This window comes from Sphaeramia orbicularis, chromosome 7 (assembly GCF_902148855.1).
Source record: "Sphaeramia orbicularis chromosome 7, fSphaOr1.1, whole genome shotgun sequence".
NCBI classification, from domain to species: domain Eukaryota; kingdom Metazoa; phylum Chordata; class Actinopteri; order Kurtiformes; family Apogonidae; genus Sphaeramia; species Sphaeramia orbicularis.
The window spans coordinates 44,655,080-44,680,426 of NC_043963.1; the positions used below are offsets into that span (position 1 = coordinate 44,655,080).

The window sequence follows — 25,347 nt, forward strand, 5'->3', positions numbered from 1 at the left end:
ATACTGAGCTGCATTTATAAAGTATACAAACATGGGATCATTTCTTCATAGATCCACAGATTCACTGCCTCTTCCACAAGTATATTTAGAATTAAAACATGAATATGTCTGTCAGAATCATTTCTACTAATGATATGTTTCTGCTGTAACTCTGAACAGACGTTGACATACAACTTTATAATGTATGACTGTCACTTACTATGTCTGAATGTAGACCAGACCCTAAGTTAGGGTTCGGTTTTGTGGGTTTCGGGTTTGTTAATCCCACTAGGGGTCAGGCGCACTGACAAATTGTTTTTGTTGCATGTGTTATGTGTAAAGAATTTACTGATGCACCATCTGTTAAACTAAGAACCAAGGTATTAATAGTTTTGGATTTTTCACCATAGTTTAGTTTTATTTAGTTTGACTTTTTTCTCTGATTCAGTTAGTTTTAATTCGGTTTTAGAGCAGGGTTGCTAGTTTGGAATAGTTTTTTCCCCCTAAATGCTTAGTTTTAGTTTAGTTTTAGTATTAGTTTTGGTTTTTTCATATCTTTTATCTTCCTCACTGTCGTATTCAAATAAATCCCAGACAGGACTCTGCTGCTTTCTTCCAACTTTAGTCTCCATGTTTCCAGGTAGAGTGGGGACGAGAAACTGACTCTAAACCACAAGTGATGGACCGTGAAGTGCCGTATGGTGACAAAAACTAAAAAGAGTGAAATATATCAATTTCATATCAATCTGACATTGACAAAGATAAAAACGAAGGGAATTTTAGCCATAATTTTTATAGGTTTAGGTTATTTTTGTAAGCACACAACAGGCTGTAAGCTATCATCGTCTGTCGTCGTCTGTCGTCCGATACAAAAATTTCAATCGTCTTCTGCTCTGAAACTACAATTCCAGTTGACTTCAAACTTGGTATACAGCTTCTTTATGATGATGTCAACAAAAGTTAGTGAAATTATTTGGATCCGGATCTGATTCTGGATTTGGTACGACTTTCAAAAATTTCCCCATTATAAGAGATAGGAAGTGGATCGATGCAATAACTCAGTAAATATAAATGATATCCAGTGTAAATTTCTACAGTCCAGCCCTGATGGGGAGATGACCAAAACATAATGTCCACATGCTGATCAGGATCTTCTTCTGGATCTGGGAACTTACGGAAAATTTTACATGGGCTCTTATGGGGAAAAAATTTCAATCGTCTTCTTCTCCGAAACTCCAGTTCTGGTTAACTTCAAACTTGGTATACAGCTTCTGTATGACGATGTCAACACAAGGTATTGAAATTAGTTCCATCCGGATCTGATTCTAGATTTAGCGCAACTTTGAAATATTTCCCCATTATAACAGATAGGAAGTGGATTGATCCAATAAATCAGTATCAATGATATCAAGTTGGAATTTGAATTTTTTACAGATCTGATTGGAATATGACCAAAACATGGGCTATTCCTGTAATATAATAAATACACAGAACTGGGTGATAATAAATGGCATCTGGATACATTTCCCAAAGCTTTAATTTGGCTGGTAAGCTACAGGGCAATTGGTCCTATTTTTACTTTTAATCATGGTTTTTATTACCCCGCTCCGTGAAGGGGAGGCAAGAGGTATTGTTTTTGGTTCGGTTTGTTTGTTTGTTTGTTTGTTTGTTTTTTGATTGTTTGTTTGTTTACACTCTAGCAGCAAAACTACTGGTTGAATTCATACCAAATTTGGTTTATAGATTGCCAGTGACCCAGAATAGATCTCATTACATTCTGGGAACAGTAGGTTGACGTTACAATTTCTTATGAATTTTTAATCTTTTTTTCCCCATTTACTTATAATGGGTGAAATTTCAAATGTCTGTAGCTGCAAAACTATTGGTTGAATTCATACAAAATTGGGTTTACAGATTGCTAGTGACCCAGAATGTATCTCATTACATTTTGGGAACAGTAGGTCAACATTCAAATTTTTTTTTATGAATTTTTAAAATCTTCCCATTTACCTATAACGGGCAAAATATATGCGAGGGGCGGGGTTTGTTGTGCCTGGCACCACTTGTTTATTTCAGTTAACAAAAATGTTTTTTCAAATCTAGGTTTTGTTCATTCAGTTTGTTTTCGTTAATGTTAATAACCTTGCTAAGAACAGCTTAAAAACCCAGTAAATGTCAGAACACACTCCAAAAAACATGAAAAAAAGATAATAACAAGGACTAACTGGTATATTTAAATGTGTTATAATTGGGGTTAGAGTTCGGTTTGGGTTAGCATGAATGAAGGTTTTTGAATATGTTCTAGTTTCAGTGTTTAACATGTAACTGACACACAATCTGAACTACATCAGTGAAAACATGACTCAAATGTAAACCCAAACTCTAAAATGGGTCACCACTGCCCTGCTGGGTGTTAAAAGTAGAAAACCCCACAAATGAATATTTTTGATTAGGTATGCCACTTTAAAAATTCTTTCTAGGTCGAGCATTGGTATCATGATTTACAGCACAACATTAACTTTATGACCTGTTTTTTTTTTTTTACTTTGACATAGTATTATCAACATATTGGACATAAAAAAAATAGAATAGAATAGAAAAGAATACAATAGAATACAACAGAATACAACAGAATAGAAAATTAAAGTGCCATCCAATCTGTGCATCATAGAGAACCTACTATAAAAATACAAATACAAATAAGAGCAGCTAAAATAGATGGATAGAAAACAAGCCGAAACCATTTTCTGTCTCACACAAAACACACAAAAAAAACCCACACAAAACTGTATAAGGGTCTTTCCATGAAACTGGGTACATTTTGGTACCTGGCACTTTGCCATCTTTTTACAACCAATAATAAAAGAGAAATTTAGACATATTTCCCCCCAGGATGTACCTAATGATGACCTCAGATAAATGCAAAATAAAAAAAAAAAAAAAATTACACTCTTGCTCTGAGGTATCCCAAAATTAATACATTTTTAATCGAATATTGGGTCCAAAAATAGGACCAAAATTGGGACAGGAAAAGCTACCTAGGTGTCGGTGGATTTGATCTGGAAAACATGGCTGTAAATGGTCTTATATAGCGCTATAAATAAAGACACTGTTAAATTTGATGATCCTTGTGGTTTTTCTAATCCAGACTTGTGGGTTTTTCATGAATCTCAGTCTCATTCCAGGTTTTGTATGTAGCCCATCGTGTCCACTTGTATTACATGCAGAACGAGCCCATTTAAACACATGTGTTTTCCGAGTGATTTTGCAACAGCAGCCATTTTTGTGAAACACTCTGCCTGGCATATTTATTTTGATTCCCAAAATGAACCTGTGAGAGGCTAAAAAGATATTTGAAAATATTATAGCGTGTAATTTTCGTGTCCTTTTTTTTCCGTTACATGTAGATTTTTGTATGTGAGCGTCAAATAAAAATGTGTTTTACCTGAAAAATAGTTTCTCTTTTATCTCAGTAAATATTCTGTTTTTAAGATAGATTCAAAGTGCTTCCAAACTTGCTCCATAACATCAGTCTACATCTGGTTTGAATTTTTAACCCCTCTGTCCTGTTTTTAGGGACCAGTTTCATAGAAGAACCCATATGGAAAAGCTTGTTAAGGATGCTCTTTGAGGCATTTCAAAGGCTGTAAATTATTTACAAAGGTTCCAAATACAAGCATATAAATGTAAAACTGTGATAAAATGAAATTACATACAACTATACTAACAATTACCAGGTACTCTTGTTGTATTTGTCATTTTACTGATGTCACTCATTCAAACTGAGCTACAAAAGGTTTTGAATTTCATATTTCAGACCCCAGCTGAACACTAATAACATACTTAGATGTGTCTATTTTTCTGGCTGATATGCGTACATCTCTCTTTAACCCTTTCATGCACAGTGGTCACTACAGTGGACAGCTGTTCTCCAACTGTATATTTATGGGTTTGGTTGTAGTTCCATATGAGCCGACACAGTGGACGCTCATGCACCATCCCATAATACACCAACATTCAGACCATTACAATGACTGTGCTGTTCTTGATAAACATGTTTGAGTGGAAATCAATTGCTAGTTATTGTTATTAGTAGGGATGCACTGATACCACTTTTTTCCAGACAGAGTACGAGTACTTACATTTGAGTACTTGGCTATACCGAGTACCGATACGAGTACTTAATAATCTCATTCCAGTTCTTAGTTCCTTTTGTAAATGTGCTTTATTGTCGTTGTCATTAGTCTGACTGGAACAAAGTGCTGCTACTGACATTTAATGTGTTGGAATGAGCGTTTCTCAATTAATCCACCAGGGGGCGCCGCTCTGAATTAACCATACTGACAAATACCACGAAGAAGAGTAAAATTTTTGAGAAGAAGAAAGTCAGTAATAACAAACATGGAGACGACAGAGGCAACGCTAATGTGATGATAATGTTGAAGCGTTTTCACTGGTAAAGTTTAACAGCTTAGCTTCAGCAGGAAGAGAAAAGAGAAATGAGCGATAAGTTTCATTTTCACTTCCACTGGTGGCGGTCCGCACCTCTATACTCCCGCCGGTGTTCTCATTCTGGGTACGCATCTGCCAGCACCTGGAAAACGGATGGAATGTACGCACAGGACGGACAGAACGCTGCGTCCGTATCTGTCTGTGTCTTTAACGTTACTTGCAGTCAGCGTTACTTTTATCACTGTCATTTATTTTGAAAAATCTCCACACTCTTCACACTCGTAACACATTATTCCACTGCCGCGTACCTGCTGCACTGAACTGTGAATGTCAAACGGCTGTAAGTGGTATCGGTGCATTTGTTTCGGGTATCTTTTATAAGTACAAGTACACATACTGAGTATCGGAGATGATGCTGATACTTGTATCGGTATCGGTGCATCCCTAGTTATTAGACTGTAATTAACAGTTTTTGTTTTTGTTTTTTTTTTTGGATATAGTCTCCATGAAGTGAGTAATGACTAGTATTAGAGTATGTTAAAATGTGAGAAAACATCAGATTAGCAGCATTAAAATGTTTTTACTTCCTAGTTGTCTCAGTAAATACGTTTCTTTGCTTCAGAAATTAAATGCATGGTGTCCAGCTGAATGGACACTTTTGTTTATGTTTATGTTTATGTTTATGTTTATGTTTATGTTTATGTTTATGCATTTGGCAGACGCTTTTTTCCAAAGTGACTTACAGGGGAAAACCAATCAAATCACTCAATCAATCAAATTTTATTTATATAGCACCAGATCACAACAAAAAAGTTATCTCATGACACTTTATATATAGAGTTGGTCAAAACCAGACTCTAAGACAATTTACAGAAACCCAACAGAATCCAACTTTTGCAACTCCATGAAAAATAGGTCCATAAAAAAATTTCAATTGCATTGTTTTTTTAATGCCTAGAGGAATAAAAACATTCAAGAAAAAAAAAAAAAAAAATCTTGATTAAGGCTTTTAATTCATGCATGAAAGGGTTAATATTACTGGTAATCAGGCTGAACAAAATTCATGATAAAAGTCAAATAAGTACATGCATGCAAATGGGCGTGTAAATCCCCTGCATTAGCATTATGAAGACGACACTATCATAAATGGAAACCCAAACATGACACATTCCCGTACAGACTTTACACTTTTTAAAGAAACACAAGCATGTTGGAAATGTTTCCATGGTGTGTGTGTGTGTGTGTGTGTGTGTGTGTGTGTGTGTGTGTGTGTGTGTGTGTGTGTGTGTGTGTGTGTGTGAGACAGAGACGTAGAGTGTCTGAAAAGACTGAACGCCGTGGTGACATATGCAGGCCACACAACACAATGGATCGCTGACAGACACTTTCCACAACAGAGCTGTCGTCAGTGCAGTCATCTCTAACCAGCACTGAGGTGAAAACAGGAGTAATAAGACATTTTTGCCACTGACTAATGATCTGTTTCTATTTTGGGGTAATATTGCTTATATTGTTATCAATCTGTTCTCACACTGTCAGTATGAAAAAGAATTAAGACACAGATGACCCATTTAGGGTTACATTTGAGCCATGTTTAGACTGATCTAACTTGTATTTGAGCTACAGGTTAAATTTAACAAAGATACTATAAGATATTACCTTTACCTTTTGTGAGAGCGAATGAATAATGGATCAATAATGTAAAGCGCTTTGGGTGTCTAGAAAAGCGCTATATAAAAAAAATCCAATCCATTATTATTACTATTATTATTATTATTATTATTATTATTATTATTATTTAGAAAGAGCTGCAATAAATGCATTTCAGCCTCTAACTCTGACCTTAAACCATCGACTAGAACCATCTACTGACCTAAAATGTTTAACCCTTTAACCCCTGACGTGTCTGTGGTGAGCACTCTGTATGATTTATTTGAAATATTCATAAAAATTCAACCGTTTGCTCAATTAAAAAAATTTCAAAACATGCTGATAGAATAGACCTTATTCTTTCCATACACATCTGAGCATGCTCAGTACACCCCCCCCCCCCTTCTGTGTAATGGGGGGCAAAACTCAGAGCAGTGAGTAAGACTGGCTCACTTTAAAAATGGATGGTTTGGGCTTTCTTTTTTTTTTTTTTTAACACTTTTTTCTTTGTTGATTTTGTTTTTACTGTTGTTTGCAGTGTTGTCAGAATCTTCCTTTTTTTTTTTTTTTTTTTTTTCACTGTGTTTTTACCAAGTTTTGATCATGTAACTGCTTTCTGAAGTTCAACCAGATGCCAAAAAGCAGCTGGACTGATGAAGAAAAAACACAACCAAAAAACAAAAACTACTGGACCAAAATTCAAATACTTGTTACAGCACTGATTCACCTCTAAAACCCATGGAGTTGGATTAATAACAGTGGATGGAGACACTTGTTTTTATGTTTTAGTTAATGATATATTTTGTTGAAAGTAGTTTTTTCCACATTTTTTTCTGATTTGATGGAATAACCTTTGAATTTACTCTGAGATTTTATGAACATCTACATGATCAGTGAATTAAATATAGGAAAATACCTGATTAGTACTGAAAAATGCAAAATACAGAGAATAATATTATTATAAATGGTGCTAAATCACCTGCGAAAGACAGAAAAATTGTTTAGAAGGGTTAGTGACTATTTTTGGCAATTTCTGCACACATTTTAAGACAGTGACATCAACAGTTCCAGTGAGGACAGTGAGTCAACAATCTCAGGTCCAATGTAGTCTACAGGGTCTGTAAGGTCCACCTCTGCATGAACAGTGAGTGGACCTGCTTTGTTCGGTACCATGAAGTAATGGTACTAATGTAAGGAATGATGTTCAAAGGGATCATGTGGATGTGGACAGGGGTCTGGATCAGCACTGATGTTGGTCTAATGTTCTAAAAGTCATGTTCTAATGTTCTAAAATACGTGTTCCTTTTACCTTACATGTGTTTTTCTTGGGTTTCTTTTGTTTGTTTGTTTGTTTTTTTGCCACTTATGGATAAAGAACCAAATATGATAAGTTCATTAACCTTGATTTTCTACATAACAGTAAAAAAAAAAAGAAAAAAAGAAAAATTTCACAAAAGTAATAAAGTCTTGTTATGTCCTCCAATAACACACTAAGGTTGAAATTTAGCATTTTTCTATGAGTGAACAATAAAGGGTTAAGGCTGTAAGGCAGGGGTGTCAAACTCATTTTAGTTCACGGGCCAGATTCAGCTAAATTTGATCTGCAGTGAACCGAACCACTAAAATAATAACATAATAATATATAAATTATGTCAACTCCAAAATTTTCTCAATGTTTTAGAGCGAAAAAACTAAATTTACATTATGAAAAGGTTTACATCCACAAAGTATCCTTTCAAAAGATGTGAATAATATGAACAAACTGAAAAAATAAGTGTAATTTTAACAATATTGTGCCTCAGTTTATCATTTACACATGTACATTATAATTTACAGATCACAGTGGATCTACAAACACACAAAACATTTAGTAACAAGTGGAATATTGTTAAAATTGTTCTGACTTCTTTTAACACATTTCAGGTTATTCACATTTTTTGCAAAACTATACTTTGTTTTAATGTAAATACATGAAAATATTTACATTTACAAAGAGAAACATTTGAAGTTGTCATTACTTATATGTTATTATGATAGTATTTTACTGGTCCCACCCACTTGAGGTTGAATTGGTCAAAAAGTGGAACCTGAGCTAAAAGTATTATTAATATCTTAGTTTAATTTTTGCATTTTACAAATTCATCCCAAGGGCCAGACTGGACCCTTTGGTGGGCCGGATTTGGCCCCCAGGCCGCATGTTTGACACCTGTGGTTTAAGGGTTTCATGACAAAAAGGTTAATGTTAAAACTGCTGACCTCTCAGAGTTCAGCAGACAATCATCACACAAAAAAAGACAAATAAACTGTAACATCCTTTGTCACATCTCACAGTTTGCATGTTCGATCGGACTAAATGAAAGTGAACTGAGGTCAGCTCTAGCCGGAGTGCATAATGAAGAGCTGAGGATCTTTTACACCCCGAGGATGTTTGGAGTTACGGCAAATTGTTGAAAACACAGTGCGAAACCATAGCAACCACAGGAAAATCCCAACGAGATCACACATACATACATACACAACCCATAAAATGCAAAGTCAAATCAAATCAAAACTCACCCTTTTAACACCCACCATTCTGAACAACAACAAGCCTGAGAAGCGTGTGTGTGAGTAGGAAACACCCAGACGGGCCAAAAATAGCTCCGTTCACCATTTCTTGCTTTCGGTCCCTCGCTCTCTCTCTTCTGTCTCTATCTCTTTATGTCTCTCGCTCGCTTGTATCACTATAGACCATCGGTTGGAAAAAAAGTTCATGTTCCCGCACGGAAAATATCACCCACTTAAGAGCGCACTTGAATGTGAGAGAGTATATGATTGAGTGTATGGAGAGAATAATGACTATTTTGGCGTATAGCTGAGGCACAAGGGGAAACAGAAAGCCTCTTCCCTCTTGAAACATAAGTAGGTTGAAATTTGTGTGTTTTCTCACCAACACAGTAGTCGCTTTTCCATTGGACGTCTGCGCAAAACTTTACCGATATTTACTACATGTTGAAAAAACAGAAGTGCGTAGCGTCAGTTTTTCCATTAAATCACAAATGCGATGATTTGTTTGTTTATTATCGCGAGATGACACGAGAAGTCATTCCATAAACGTGGCAACGAACATAAATATGGTGTTGATTTACAGATATATTCATTATTATTATATATTAGCCCTTTATCTCGTACTAAAATAAAAAATGTGAGTCCACACATACCACGACATGTTTCTTCTTCTTCTTCACTTATTGTAACCAAGGTTATTATCGTTAACGAAAACTAACGAAATGACAAAAGCTAGAATTGAAAAAACATTTTCGTTAACGGAAATAAATAAAAACTATAATTAATAGAGAAAATGATAACTAACTGAAACGTATAAAAATTACAAATAAAATTCCTTTCATTTTCGTCTTTGTCAACGTCAGATTGATATGAAATCGATTTATTTTCCTCAAGCAATTTTAGCTAGCGGCACCATACAACACTTTACGTCACCTCATCACATCACTTGTTATTTAGAGTCGTCTTCTCATCCTAACAACATGGAAACTAAAGTTGGGAGAGAACAGCAGAGTCATGTACGGGAATTTATTTGAATATGACGGTGAGAAAGATAAAAGATAAGAAAAAACTAAAACTAAGCATTTAGAAAAAACAAAAACTAATAAAAACTAGCAAACCTGCTCTAAAAATGAATTAAAACTAAGTGAATTAGAGAAAAAAAAAAGTCAAAACTAAATAAAATTAAACTATAATGAAAAATCCAAAACTATTACAACCTTGGTTGTAACGTCCGTCAACATCCATTTTTTTAAATTCACCTGACACTAGTTGCGAAAAAAGGTCTTTCCATTGCAGTTTTGCTTGATATAACATTTGTGCTACACCCGAAAAACCACCTCTTACCGGTGCAAAAACTTCTAATCGAAAAATGAGACTGTCATTTTTCCATTAGGTAAATTTTTATGCACAAGTTATATTTGCGCAATTTGAGGGTCAATGGAAAAGCGACTACTGGCAGACAATCCTTGACAATTCAGTCCAAAAATGACTTTCTTCAAGCAGCGCAGCTACACCTTTAGATATTTTACTTTGCTCCAAAACCACAGTTGCAAATTTGTGTTGACTCTGTTTACCTCCAGAATACCCAGTTACAAGTCGAGTACAGCCTGTAAACAAAAGTCACATGGACGCACAAGTCGCGTGTTTACCGTACAGTTTTAGTAACCTGTCATCCTGTCCAGTTCGGGGGCTTTTTTAAATAAAAGTAATTGCAGACTGTGTAAAATAAGCAAAGCGTGGTGGAGTCAACTCGTTTGCCTTCATCTGCTCGTTTCTGGTAAACTGTTGTCACATATTAGAGGCTCTTTAACAGGCAATTCTGGTTCATTACAACTGTTATAGTTTCACAGTTTTGACCTTTTTTTTGTATACGCTATCAGACAGGTTTTAATTTAGCTTGATTATCTAAACCACTTTGTGTGATGTTTTAACTGGAAGTGAGCGCATTTCAAAGCTCTGACCTTAACGATCCCTCACTGCAAAGGAAAACTGTCTCTGCACATTTACAGCCTCCAACATCCATCATAGATTAACCCATAAAGACCCAGTGCAACTTCTGTGGCAGTCCCCAAATTATTGTTCTCTATTTTTAACTTTTCTTAAGTGATTTATTACCATTTATTCTAATATTCTTCAGTGAAAATCAGATATTTTCCTTGGCTAAAATTTGCTTAGAGGTCTTATTTATGTCTTTGTGCAAAAGAAATCAATCTAAGTGAATCCCCAAAGAAACTTTGTGTTGGTAAATGCAAGTTATGCAAATTTACAGGATTTCACTTCTGTTGCAACATGTTGATGGTCATATGAACTATGTTTTCAGCTCAAAAATGTCCAATTTCATCACAATTAATGTTATATTTTTATGTCACAAATGGACAAGTTATATTTGAACTGAATTTACCTGAAAAACAAATATTCTGTTCTTTTAGATTCCCCAATTTTTCTTACCAGATTCTATCCTACATATCACATGTTTTATTTTTACAGGTTCAATATGGAGTATGGTGCTGATCCATCCTGCTTATGTTACGCCAATACATACATGAAGAATGTCACACGTCACTTTTTAAATCAACAGTTTTCTAATAATAAGCATTTTTATAAAGAAATAACAATTCTATATTGTTATTTACTCTTTAGTATGATGATAAACTATACAATAAATAATTCTGATCCTAGTTTTTGCACAGGGATCATTTGTGGAAACGGTGACATGGCTGCCGAGCATCAGTATGATGGGATCTGTAACAACCATGTCACATCCGTCCACTGCCACATTTTGTGTTTTTGTGTCAGCTGTTTTTGTTTTAGATCCACAATACTAACATTTATGAATAAGAGGAGAATTAGCAATAGTAAGTATATAAGTTTATTCCTAATAAAGTACTGGTACTGACCAGAGCATCATGGGTAATGTCACGTCCATCCACCAGCAAAAGTTTTCACATACACGTACTATTCAAAATCCGGTTCTGTTAATGGAACCGGTTCCATTTTTGGTTCTCGTAACCAGTTCCGTTTAAGGATCTAGTTCCGTTTACGGAACCAGCTCCATTTATGGATCTCAGAACCAGCTCCGTTCAAGGGTCATGGAACTACTTTCATTTACAGAACTCAGAACCAAGCCATGTTCTGACCTCCAAGTCCCGCTTTGCCCTCATCAAGCCCTCCAAGCCCGGCTTCTGTGGGGCTGGGAGGTGCTCTAAAATGCAGTGAACTGGGAGACCAATCCGCCTCTCCACGGACCTCGGATCTAGTTCCGAATAATGCTCTCCTTCAGATCCGAGCCAAAAAGTAATACACATTTGCACTCTTCTGCTGTTTATATTTTCTGTAATGCTGGTGAATGTCATTTATGACTTCCTTAATGTCAACTCCAACTCCCACATCACCACATCGTGCCCTGTAAGAAGCCATCCTACGGGCTCTGAACAACAGCCTCTGCGGCTTACAGAGCGGTGCAGTGAGCCGCTGTGACCCGGGACGCAGATCCAGTTCCAAGAACTGTTATCATTTACAGAACTCGGAACCAAGCTGGGCTCGAAGCTCCACTTTGACCATGAAAAGATGACAAGCTGCATTTTACACCAATTATTTGCGTGTATTGATAGGATTAGTGGTTAAGGAGTTATTAAACATTTTAGAGCAGTAGATGATTTTGGACTGTGGTGGTTTGGGTCTTTATGGGTTAAATAGAGTTATTGTGTCATACTGTAAAAACTGAGCAGCTTGTACTCTTTTTGCATAATAAAGAGTATTTGTCTGGGGTAGAAAACCTCAAATTTTACAACAAATGAAAATGGCAGTCACATGTCAAAGGCTGGTATTCCAAAGAATATAAAAAAACTCCAAATATTGTGTTTAAGGCCATTTCCTGTCATCAGATATCATTGTTCTCTGTGTTGACAGACCACAGCACAGTTTTCTTAGAAGAATGTCAGAAATTATTGCCACCGCTATGTGATGATTAACCCGAGTTTGTACTACATGTCCTCGTTCTCATCAAGTTCTATGCAGAGGAAAACTCTTCAGCTGGAATAATTTCCAGTGCTGTGACCTTGGATGTCCTGCCAAAAAGAAACTTCTTCACTCCCCATCACACGTCAGCGCCCGAGAAACAAACTTGCATATTTTATAACAATGCATCAGTATATTCTTTGACTTATCAACAGCACAATGCCATAAAAAGACACATGAGCACACAAGACTACCTGTAATGCAGAACAATCCTCCATGTGAGAGCAGAAATCCTATAATATTATGAAAGTTTTAATTAGATAACAGTGTTTTTTCCCCTGATATCAATGATAAGAGTAATTAAAACAGTAGGATGTTTCTGAATTTTCACACACTGTCTGTCTGGCTTAGATAAGATACAGTTAGATAAACTTTATTGTCCCCACAGGGATATTTGTCTTGGCTGCAGTGAAAGCATGAAAACTGCAACAAAGCAGGAAGAAAACATCATTACACAACATAAAATGCTTCATAAAGTCTCTCAGATAAAGATGCATCAGGTGTGTGTGTATCTGCCATTTGTCTCTGTCGCTGAAGATTGATGAAAACAAACTTTTCAGTCCAGAACTTTGTGTTTTCAGTGAAAGGTTACACCTCTCGTCTCTGCTCTGCTCTGTGGGAATTTATTAAGAGACAGAAAAAAAAAAGGAGTGAGAAAGAGAGACAGATGGGTTTTCCTCGCAGGATATCCTGTTCTAAGTGGAGCTGCAGTGACCTCCTCACCCCTCTTGACCTGTGACCTGCTCATAGTTTAGGATCACATCTCCAGCGTTTCCTAATCGCCCTTTAACTCTCTATTTTCTTCCAAAATCTGCTCTCCAACTCCTCCATCACACTCACAGGTGTCACTTCATCTCTTTATTCCTGCATTTGTTCCCACTCAGACCAGACTACAGTGGTCATCATCTCCTTTCTTGTCTCAATTTATCATTATTTAAAGTTTAAACATGATTTGTTTAAAGTGTCCTTAAACACAAGGTGAAAGGTTTGGCTTTAAAACTGATAGACAGACAATGAGAGATACTATATATTCTATGTATCTGCCAAATCAGTTTTTCAGATCCTTTATATATAGAAGAACAAATACCACCTTGTATAAGTGAAAGAAAGAGTTTGCTTATATTGTCTAAAATATTATATTAAATTATGTAAAAAAACAAAAACAAAAAAAACAACAACTTTATTTATATTACCCCTTTTTTTTTTGCATGTGTGTGCTTCATAGACACGGCCACAATCATTTATACATGTAGATATATGTGTGTGCATGTAAGTAAATGTAAATATGTTTGTTTACATTTATAATCTTTATTGCTTTTCATGTTTTTGTTCTGCAAAAAGTAGGATGACCATGAAAAGCATTGATTTCACATATTACTCTGTTTTGTATTGCACAGGAAAGTCTATATTTAAATGATGATACTCATGCACCAAAGATTCACAAATTACATTTTTTTTTCTCTTTCTTTCTGTGATCAATATTGACAACTCTTTATCTTTAAAAGAAAAAAAAAGAGAATAGTGTATAGGGGTGTAAGAAAATATCGGTTCTGCAGTATATCACAATATTTCATTTCACAATACTGTATCGATATTAAAAAGTACTGTATCGATATTTTTAGGTATTTATTCAAATGCAGATATTGTGGAGGTTCTTTTTTTTTTTTTGTTTTTCTTTTTTGTTTATATTTCATTTATTATTATTTAACACTCTTTTATTAAATAATGTTAGTTCCTTTGTTGGGATTGCACAAAAATACTGTTCTGATGTTAGTTCTGAACTAATAGAATATGAACATTTGAACAGGATCTTAAACTGTAATGTCTGTAAAACATAATTTAAGTTTTAATACAGGAACATTTTGTGATATAGCATTAGATCCTGTTGTGATCAAATAAATATATGTTTAGTATTTGTGCAGATTTCTGGTGTAATGCAATTCTTCAAGAAAATAATCATTTAAAAAAAAGAAACAAACAAAAAATGGCCTTTTTTACAGTATCATGATATATCGTATTGTGATCCTAGTCTTGTGATTTGTATCATATTGCCAGATTCTTGCCAATTCACACCCCTAATAGTGTACAGTCTACTCTCGTTAAACCGCCCGCCGTTATACCGCCATTTCCGCCTATCGCCATCCGCCAGCCCAGTTCCATGCACAAACAACACTTATACCATTGATTTCCCGACCGTTACACCGCCAGCGTGATTGCCATCGAGTACACATAAATTTTAACAATGCACTGAAACAAACGCGCCAGACGCTGATCGCGACAAGCTACGAGTAGGTCTACGGAACGGCCACCGTTCATTTATCGCAGAACACTCAGTAGGTCAGGATGTCGGGAAGAGGACGTGGGATTAAGCCAAAGCCTCAAGATGATGGGGTGTCATTTCCCGACACGGTATAATAATGCTTAAAATGTTTCCCCACTTTAAATGATCCCTTACAACATAACAGAATCAAGATTTATTTAGAAACACAATTAGAACGGGTTAACGGAGGCAGCATAGACGTCATATAGTAAAGACATGCACATTATGGACGCAACCCGTTGTAACGCCATTTTCGCTATACCGCCAATTTGGCCATGAACGGAAGTTGGCGGTGTAACGAGAGTAGACTGTATTTTGTCTAAATGATCTCGTGTAATATGTTGTGAGACTGTTTTGAATAAAAATTGGAGTTAAAAAAAAGTATATATATATATATATATATATATATATATATATATATATATATATATATATATATATATATATACATATATAAAAACTTATATAGTGATAGATGTTCTATGATATAAAAATTCACTTTTTACTTTGGACATAGTTTATTTAATTTCAGAATTGTAATGTTCAATGTGGAAGAGTTGTGTGTGTAACAATGTGCAACAATAGTGTTGAGGATTGGAGCAGAAAGTGCAACTACTAAAGGACATAAGTATTTGACTATAAGTACTTTTTTATTAATTCTTCCAACTTCTTATGATAACATTATTAAATCTTGCAGCTTTAAAGATAAATGTGTTTGTTTTCAGTCCGGCCTCTAAAATCTTAAATGTTCCCATTGGTGCCTTAACACCTGTCACTCATGAGTTTGATCAGCTGTCGTATCTATCCAGGTTATGGATTAAGATGTGTGATCCTATAAATATGTAATGTCCATGTTATATATTGATATTTTCAAGGTTTCATACTTTTGGATATCAAATCTTTTCATGCACTCTGCAGTGTTCATCGATTTCACTAAGACTGAGCGAATTCTGACTATTTGAAAAGTGAGTAAATGATGACAGTAAATGACGATGTGGAAGACAAATTGTATGATTGTAATAAAACACAAGAGATTGGACACGTTTTTGTGATTTTTCACAACACACTGCTGCTCCCTTTTACCTACTTTTAAAACATGCACAGATATTTTGAAAAAAAAAAAAATACAAGAAAAGACTAAGGACTGCAGATTGCATCTTCATGAGTCAAGTTGCTGTGTTCTGGATTTACTGAAAATTTTGGGTATTAACTAAGAACTATCCATAAAGACACCTTCCCCTGTTGCTGCATCATATTTAACTTGGAAGATAGTTGAAAGTAGGAGGAACTTACTTCTGACATAACAATGAGTCATTAAAATAATCCTAACTTGACTACAAATACATGAAAACATAGAATAAATCCACTGTTGGCACTAATGCAAGGTAAAATCTCTTTCCTTCTGACTCTCTTTTTTTATCTTCCCCACTTTCTCTTTGCACCCCTTTCTCCTCGCCCACCCGAGCCCTCCCACTCAGCGGTATAACTGGAATCCATTAGCTCAGGCATGTCCAAAGTCCGGCCCGGGGGCCAATCACGGCCCGCGGTCAGATTTTATACGGCCCACAGCTTGGGTTTTATATTATATTATTTATGGCCCGTTTGGACTGTTGAACAGACTACATGAATCATAAAAGGTTCAAAATGCAGTTTCTCCTTTCACCTCATGGTGGCAGCACCACTAACTCTATCTGGCTCTGTGACTTTGCCGTGAACCTTTTTCGCTAATTTCTAACCATGGCGCCTGTAAATAAAAAAACGAAAGTTGACAGTGAGGGCCGCCGCTTCCAGGAGAGATGGGAATTACAATTTTTTTTCACTGAAAATCGAGGTGATTGTGTTTGCCTAATTTGTCAAGAGACTGTTGTCTTGTTTAAGGAATTCAATGTAAAGAGACAGGAGCAGACAAAACATGCTAACGCATATGACAAGCTAGCAGGGAGTGAGCGCTCTGAAAAAGTGAAGCAAATTCAAGCTGCTTTAAACTCACAACAGTGACTCTTCATGTGAACCTGGGAGTTCAATGAATTCGCCACCAAGGCAGGCTACCAAGTTGCCAGGTTAGTTGCCTGTCACTGCTGGTGTTATGTACTTGTAGATGTGACACAGAATATTACTTTCTGAATGATTTTGTGAAAGACAAGAGTAAGAGTCATATGTTTTCATCTTAAACGTTAACAGACTTTGTATTACTGAGTAATATATGAGTAATGATTACTCATATAAGTCATGTTTAAAATGAATGTGGGGTTAAGATTTTTATCAACTTGGAAGTTTAAGATACTCTATACAGTTTGCTCTATGTTATCTGACTCCAGATGTGAAAGGAAGGCAGAACTGTTTTGTTTTGTTTTTTTAATTTGTTCACACCTGAGTGGCTTAGATTTGGTTACATTGCCATTTTTAAAAAATGATATTGTGACAATGAAAATAAAATTGTTGTAGAACAGCGCATTTATATGTAATTTTTACTGTTTAAAAAATGTCTGAAGGGACCGCTGGCCCCTGGCAATGTCCACATTATCAGATCTGGCCCTCTTGAAAAAAAGTTTGGACACCCCTGCATTAGCTGATGAATGGTTGTTTGTGTTTTTTTAAGCTCGACAGCGCCACCCCAGCCTGTGTGGCCAAACAGAGTGATAACAAAACATTTGCTGTGATTAGAGAAATAATTAGCCAATCATCCCCTGACCTGAGGGCCAACCCCGAGGTCAGAGAGACACAGAGCGCTCCGGTTCCCAGGTGGTTTCCCACGAAAAACAATCCATCCATCCGTCCATCAGCTGCAAACTAAAGATATAGAGGAGTCATTGTCTTCAGACAAGTGACACACACTTTTCTGTGTCTATGTTTCTACATCCATGTATGCATGCATGCCTCCGTCTGCATGTGCAGATCCCAGTGGACCCAGTGCAGAGTTTGTCCAGAGAGGCTGTGGTGGAAATCAGAATTTCCTGCTTCCTGTGGCAAAAGGAAGTGCTACCGTCGCTGTCCCCTTATCGCTGGATACACAGGCGGCACAGAGGGAGGGAAGAGGAAGAGGAGGAGGAAGAGGAGAAGGAGAGAGAGTTTGAACAGGCTAGACAAAGGGAAAAGAAATGAAGAGGGAGATAGGATTGAAAATGATAAAAGAATGGAAAGAAGGAAGAGCAAGTGTATAATGTGTCCGTGGAGGCCTTTGGTGTGACTCTGGTACAGTGATCAAGTGTAATCTCCTTCCCATCTAGTGGCATTTACTTAACCCTTTCATGCATAGTGGTCACTACAGTGGACAGTTACTCTACAGCTTTACTCTTGTATATTCATGGGTTTTGTTGTTTTAGTTCCATATCAACCAACACAGTGGACACTTATGCATCATCTCATAAACTGCAATTCATACCATTATTGTAACTTTGCTGTTCTTGATTGGTTCTTGAGTGGAAATCAATTGTTAATATTTATTTTTTGCATATTATCTCCATGAAGTGAGTAATAACTAGTATTAGAATATGTTAAAATGTGAGAAAACATCAGATTAGCTGCATTAAACATGGTTTCATTTCACTGTTTTCATATCACTTTATGATATTGGGTTTTAAATACATGTTTCTTTGCTTCAAGAATAAAATTCATGGTGTAGCTGAGTGGACATTTTTGTAACTCCATGAAAAACAGGTTGATTTAAAAAAAAAAAAAAATTAATCACATTGTTTTTTTTCCTGCCTAAAGAGGAATAAAAACACTCAGGAAAAAAAAAATTTGATTAAGGTTCTCATAATTCATACATGAAAGGGTTAACGGGCTATTGGTATCACATTAGCTGCTCCTTTTCCACAGGCTGTTAAAGGTACGAATGTTCCGCCTCGCCACCTTGTAGAAAATGTACAACGATAGAATGCGAGGATCATTATTTTTTCCGCTTTGCAGAAATAGTCACATATCAAATCCACATCTGCATAAAAGGCAGAGCCAGGTGTGACATGTCATGTATGGAACCTCATTCAGGACATTTCTGACAGTACACATCCAAACCTACACCAAACCGACTGGAACGATGACAAAACGGTTGAAAATGTCCGAGACAATGAGGTCCAGGAGCCCCTTCCACTGTGAATAGGAGAATAAATCACCTCCAGACATATACCTGTATCCTACATCTATCACCTTAGATCACAGGTGTCAAACATGCGGACTGGGGGCCAAATCCGGTCCGCCAAAGGGTCCATTCTGGCCCGTGGGATGAATTTGTGAAATGCAAAAATTACACTGAAGATTTTAACAAGCAATAGTGTCAAAATCATTTTAATTCCAGTTCCACATACAGACACATACAGTCCAGTTACAGTTACAGTTATTCAGTTAGATTTCAAGCGGGTCAAACTGGTAAAATATTGTCATAATAACCCATAAATAATGACAACCCCAAATTTTCTCTTTGTTTTTTTTGGTGTAAAAATGTAAAATTCCGTGAAAATGTTTACATTACCAAACTATACTTTTACAAAAAATGTGAATAACCTGAACAAATGGAAATGTCTTAAGAAAAGTAAATGCAATTTTACCATATTCTGCCTGTTACTAAATGTTTTATGTGATTGTAATGCACATGTGTAAATGATAAACTGATCAACCGAGGCATAATGTTAAAATTGCACTTGTTTTTCTTAAGACAGTTCAAGTTGTTCATGTTATTCAGATTTTTAAGGAAACTTTGTAGATGTAAACCTGATTATAATATAATTTTACTTTTTTTCACTGTTATTATTTTACTGGTCCGGCCCACTTGAGATCAAATTGTGGTGAATGTGGCCCCTGAACTAAAATGAGTTTGACACCCCTGCTTTAGATCATGAAACTGTTGAACGCCAGCTTTGTTTACTTCAATTCAACAGACAAACGACACATTCAGATTACTTCTTAATGGCAGTGTAGTGAAATATCTAATAAATGTGTACTTAAAAGTTTACTTACCCTCATGTTATAATTTACCAATATTATTCTATTTTAATGTCAGACATGACTGTAAGACTATTGTTATCATCAGTGTTGGGACTACTGCGTTATAAAAGTAATGCATTACAGTAATGGATTACTTTTTGCTGTAACGCAGTAGTGTAAGGCATTACTAATCAATTTCAGTAATATTTTACTCGGTGCATGTTCAATAGTGCTTGCGTTACAACACACTTTTCATCCATAATTGAAAACAACACGCACAAAAACCCAAAAAAACAGCAAGACCGTGAGACCTTAAGGAATCAAAAATGTGTCTGTAAAGTTCTGTTTCCTGTTGGTGTTCAGCCAATGGGTGAAGGCGGCAGAAGACAGTCCACTGGTCACATGGACGTTTGTTCATTACTAACTCTAACTCTGCTTTACAGAAGCTAGTTAGCATTAGCATGATCCCTGTGATCAGCAATGACAAGGTAAGCTAACGTTTTTACGACTACTTAGAATTCTTCATGAATTGGATTTATCTACCGGCGTCCTGTGCCACCTGTACGTCACCCCCCCTAACTTTGTCTGCGGTGGGGTTTTTTTTTTTAGAGTTTCTTGGCTATAAACAGCTACTTGCTAAGACCAGAATAATAGTTGCTGAGAGCAGTAAATTTGGGTTGTTGTAAAAGCAAAACAATAAAAGACTGTAGCTAAGTCGAGCTGCAGAATTAGGAAAAAATTCCATGCAATTTTGGTATGAGCAACCCCGGATCGTACATCCTTTTAGTCGTTATATTACACAATGAATTAAACTTAAACACAAGTTTTAACCAAGGTACTAATAGTTTTGGATTTTGCCATTATAGTCTACTTTTATTTAGTTTTGACTTTTTTCTCTAATTCAGTTAGTTTTAATTAGCTTTTAGAGCAGGTTTGATAGTTTTTATTAGTTTGCGTTATTTTCTAAAAGCTTAGTTTTAGTTTAATTTTAGTATTAATTTTAGTTTTGTTGTATCTTTTCTCTTTTTCTCCGTCATACTCAAATAAATCCCAGACAGGACTCTGCTGCTTTCTCCCAACTTTAGTCTCCATGTTTCCAGGTAGAGTGGGGACCAGAAGATGACTGGAAACCACTAGTGACGGACCGTGAAGTGTCGTATGGTGATGCTACCTAAAATTGCTAAAGCGAAATAAATCGATTTTATATCAATCCGACATCGACAAAGATGAAAACGAAGGGACTTTTATCCATAATTTTTATCCGTTTTAGTTAGTTTTGTAAACACACAATACAATTTCAGTTAGTTATAGTGTTTTCTTTTAATTATAGTTTTTATTTATTTCAGTTAACGAAAATGTTTTTACAATTGTAGTTTTTGTCATTTCGTTAGTTTTCGTTAACGATAATAACCTTGGTTTTAACTTATGTTAAAGGTTCAATAACATTTGCTAGAGTGTTTATTATGGGTCTGTGTTGTGCTGGGAGCCAAGTGGTTCTTGATATTAGCTCCTTTTCAACTTCAATAGTAGCTCGTGTTTCACAGTGTTCCTATTGTTTAACCCTTTCATGCACAAATTATGAGAACCTTAATCAAAATTTTTTCCTGAGTGTTTTTATTCCTCTTTAGGCATGAAAAAAACAATGCGATTGAAAATTTTCTTCTGAAAAATAAATAATAAAATAAAAAAATATATATATATATAAAAAAAAACAAAAAACAAAAAAAAAAATAATAGTAATGAAAAAAAAATCTTATGAACCTATTTTTCATGAAGTTGTAAAAATGTCCACTCAGCTGGACACCACACGTTTAATTTTTGACGCTCAGAAACATGTATTTACGGATAAATTGTGAGAAAACTATGGGGAGGGCTTGTGATTCTGGGGGTTTATGCTCAGGAGAGATCTACATAATGTTACCGATTCATGTCAGAAAAGATATGTAGTCTCTTAAAACTTTAATAAAGATATGTGTAAAAAAAAAAAAAAAAAAAATCCATGAATATACAGGAGAACAGCTGTAGAATAGCTGTCCACTGTAGTGACCAGTGTGCATGAAAGGGTTAAGTATTTTGCTGAAATTTCAACCTAAGTCCTCTACACAGAAACCAAAAACTGGCAGTCATTGGCTTAGAAATGTATTTAGCTTCAAAAGACTCATTCTGTTCAAATGGAAACATAAGGCAAAAATGAGATATTTACTGAGGGGGAACTGGAAATATTTGATCTAACATGGCAACCATTCATGGATTTCTTTAACGCTGCAGATAATGACTACTGAGCTTGATCTGATTCTGATAGTGATGGGATGTCCTCTTGTTGATGTTTGTTGAGTTAGTGATTTGTGTATGTGTTTTTTAAAAGAAAAAGTTTAATAAAGAGATTTATAAGAAAAGAAAAAGAAATGTATTTAGCTAACATTAACATGACTGCTAAGAAAAACAACTCCAACACAAATGTCATGTGACCACAGAAGCATGTGAGAATCTTACATATTGAACATTTAAGTTCTTGGAAATGTCCAATTTAAAAAAAAAGTTTAAGGAACAGAAATGTTGATGAAAAGAAGAAATGGGAACTGCATGTAAAATCAAGATGATCTTCAGGCAGCAGATTGGAGAAAACACAGCTGGGAAATGACAGATTAGCAAAAAAAGAATGAGAAAGAGACTGAGAAGTTGAAAACGCATCGGAGACTTTTTGCAGGTTGCAACAAATTTCAGCCACTTGAAGTGTGAAGGAGCGGGACAGACAACGAAAAAGAGAAAAGGAGAAAGGGGGGAAAAGAGATGTTTGGGATCAGGGTGGGGAGGCTTTCAGCACTTGGGATTGTCCCAGATGGACACAGACCGCTCCCTCCCTTTATAAACACCCGATGGCTTCTACTTCTCGCCAGAAAAAATTGCTTTGCAGGGATTCTGGGACACTCAGCAGCAAATATGAACAAACTGACACTTTGTATTGTTTCCTCTTTTCTTCTGTCAACTACAACTGCCTCCCCAGTACCCCCCCCCCCCCCCCCCCCCCCATTCCCTGCCATTTCCAAAGTCAACACACCACTAAATGCCGGGCTGACTCACTTCCACTGTGGGTGGCTCTGTTTCCAATTTTCTCACCACCTCAGCCACCCCACCACGTCCAACGAAAAGAGAAAACTTTTGTCCAGGAAACAAAAAAATGCCAACAAGACATGCAAAAGACACTTTTCCACATTTCCCAGTGTTAAAGGGACAAAAGCGTGCATGGAAGTGGAAAGCGTGCAAGATTCTCCCACTGCTTTTTTGTGGCTCTGAAATGGTTATCGCTGTTTTCCTTCCTTTCTTTCTCTCTGGGAGAGCGTGGGAGCGCCCTCAGAGCTGCACTCAAACCACGGGCTCAGAACAACAGGAGGAAGCCGGTAACCTGAGTAAGATGGGCCGGGCAGAGGGAGAAGGAGAGCAGCCGAAGACGAGGGGAAAGAGGACAAAGTTTCACATCTTACATGTCTCTGCTGCATCTTGAAAACATCAAATCTTGAACTGACACAAGTGGAGAACCCAAACACACACTTAGAAGTCAACCTGCTGTATTTCCCACAGGCTCAGAGCGGCGTTTTCACATCCACTGTCATCTGTCTGCAACCCAAACACACTCAGCGTGAAACTGGACAAGTCATCCTCATCACGGCTTGTGTCTTACCAGTCTGCGGCGTGAACATTCAGCATGAGGAGCGTCTCACAAAGTCCTGTCATTCACGTACAGTTCAGTCCAGAGAAAGAGCGGCGAGAGGACACCAAAACCGCACAGACGCACGCACACAAACACACACAAACACACACATGGACAGGCACAGTATCGGTTCCTTCTGTCCAAGTGTTGAGAAAGTGAGGGGCCGCAACAAAAGGCAACAGAGGGAGGGTGGGAGAGATCGAGGTAGAGAGAAAGAGGAGAGAGAGAGAGAGAGATTAACCCCTGTGAGCTGACTGGTGGACTCTCCCTCCCTCACACACACACACACACACACACACACACACATGCACACATACACACACAAACACACAGTTGGCTTGATGTATCACTGACTTCTTGTGTTTTCCCTCAAGTGCCAAGAGGAGGAAGGGAGACCTAGAGTATACATGAGTATATTCTATGGTCATGAATGTGTGTAGCTCAGAGAATGTGTGTGTATGTGTGTGTGTGTGTGTGTGTGTGTGTGTGTGTGTGTGTATTTAAAGGTAGGAGGGACCGGCTGGCTCAGGTCCAAAAGCAGCCAGCCTGGTAGAAAAAGACAATAGCAGGAAACGCTATATCAGGAGGAGGCAAAATACCAGCACAAAAATAATTAACAGACAGTGAAAAACAATGACATCCACAGTGGAAAGCACAGCCTGCAGCCTCCGCTAAACAATGATAGTGGAAACATTTTTTTTTTCTCAATACAACAGGATATAAAAACCCTAAATCCAAAGAGATCTGCACGGTTAATGATGATTGTCAAAAATGTTGGCGTCTGCAGGTTTCAAATAGTTACAGTTAAAGCTGCTGTGTGTGATATTTAGTGCCATCTAGAGGCGGTTGATGGCCACAAAATATGTAAAAGTTTGTTTTTGTCTAGGCTGTTTTTTTTTTTTTTTTTTTTTATAGCGCTGCAACCGATTAATTGACTCAAAGTGATCCAAAAAAATCATTCAACCACAATTCTCCTGAATCAAAGCTTTGTTTCCATCATTTCTCTGCTGTTAAACATTGGTTCCACTGTTGTGTTTTCACACGGAATATCTCCCTTCAATCAATTCGAATCGATTAATCGAATCGGGACTTTTTGCATTGACTTCAAGCACCTAGTCGATTAATCGGTTGCAGCTCTGATTTTCTTTAAATTTTTTTTGTTTTAGGTACAAATAGAAACATATCTTTTTTTCTATAATATGGAAAAAAATGCAGTGGACTAAGGCCATGTCCACGTGAAATTGCATCTTTTCCTATCCGATCTTTTTCTTTGTCATTTTCAAAAAGATCATGAGCACTGTGTCTTCTAAAAGTTACAGTCCTAGCTGTATTTCACTGACAGTAAAACCTCATCAAAAGTCACATTAAGACACTAGAAATAAGTGCTCCCTAAACACGGAGTCGTTTCAGGAAATATCTGCATCCACACAAAACCACTGAAAACAATGTAGTACTGATGCCAGGCCTGTATGTGGCGTTGTAACGCTCTTGTAAAAAATGCAGAAGAAGATGTGGAGCATGCGCATAAAACTTGTTTCTACCTGGTCTGATCCAATATTTCCTTCTGGTTGTCCCTCTCTGCAGTAGATCCTAGAGCATGTAGTGAATCTTGTTAGCAGTGGTGGCTGCTCGTCTTTCAGAGAGGGGAAGCTCATTGTCGGCTTACATAAAATAAAAAAGTCAAGTTATTTAAACATAAATTCGGCCCTCCGTTCCTTTTTAAGAAAATGGTCAGTGACCTTATCGTACCAAG

At 36.6% G+C, this 25,347-nt stretch overlaps 1 protein-coding gene across 1 annotated transcript in view; it reads right to left on the reverse strand.

The window, feature by feature from the left end:
- The window catches only part of hdac7a (histone deacetylase 7a), a 95,723-nt gene extending 71,980 nt beyond the window's left edge, over positions 1 to 23,743 (reverse strand). The window contains exon 1 of the mRNA XM_030139771.1: positions 23,565 to 23,743. Coding sequence (XP_029995631.1) covers positions 23,565 to 23,583 — 19 coding nt within the window. The 5' untranslated portion in view covers positions 23,584 to 23,743. The remainder of the gene's footprint in view (positions 1 to 23,564) is intronic.
- Between the last annotated feature and the right edge of the window lie 1,604 nt (positions 23,744 to 25,347).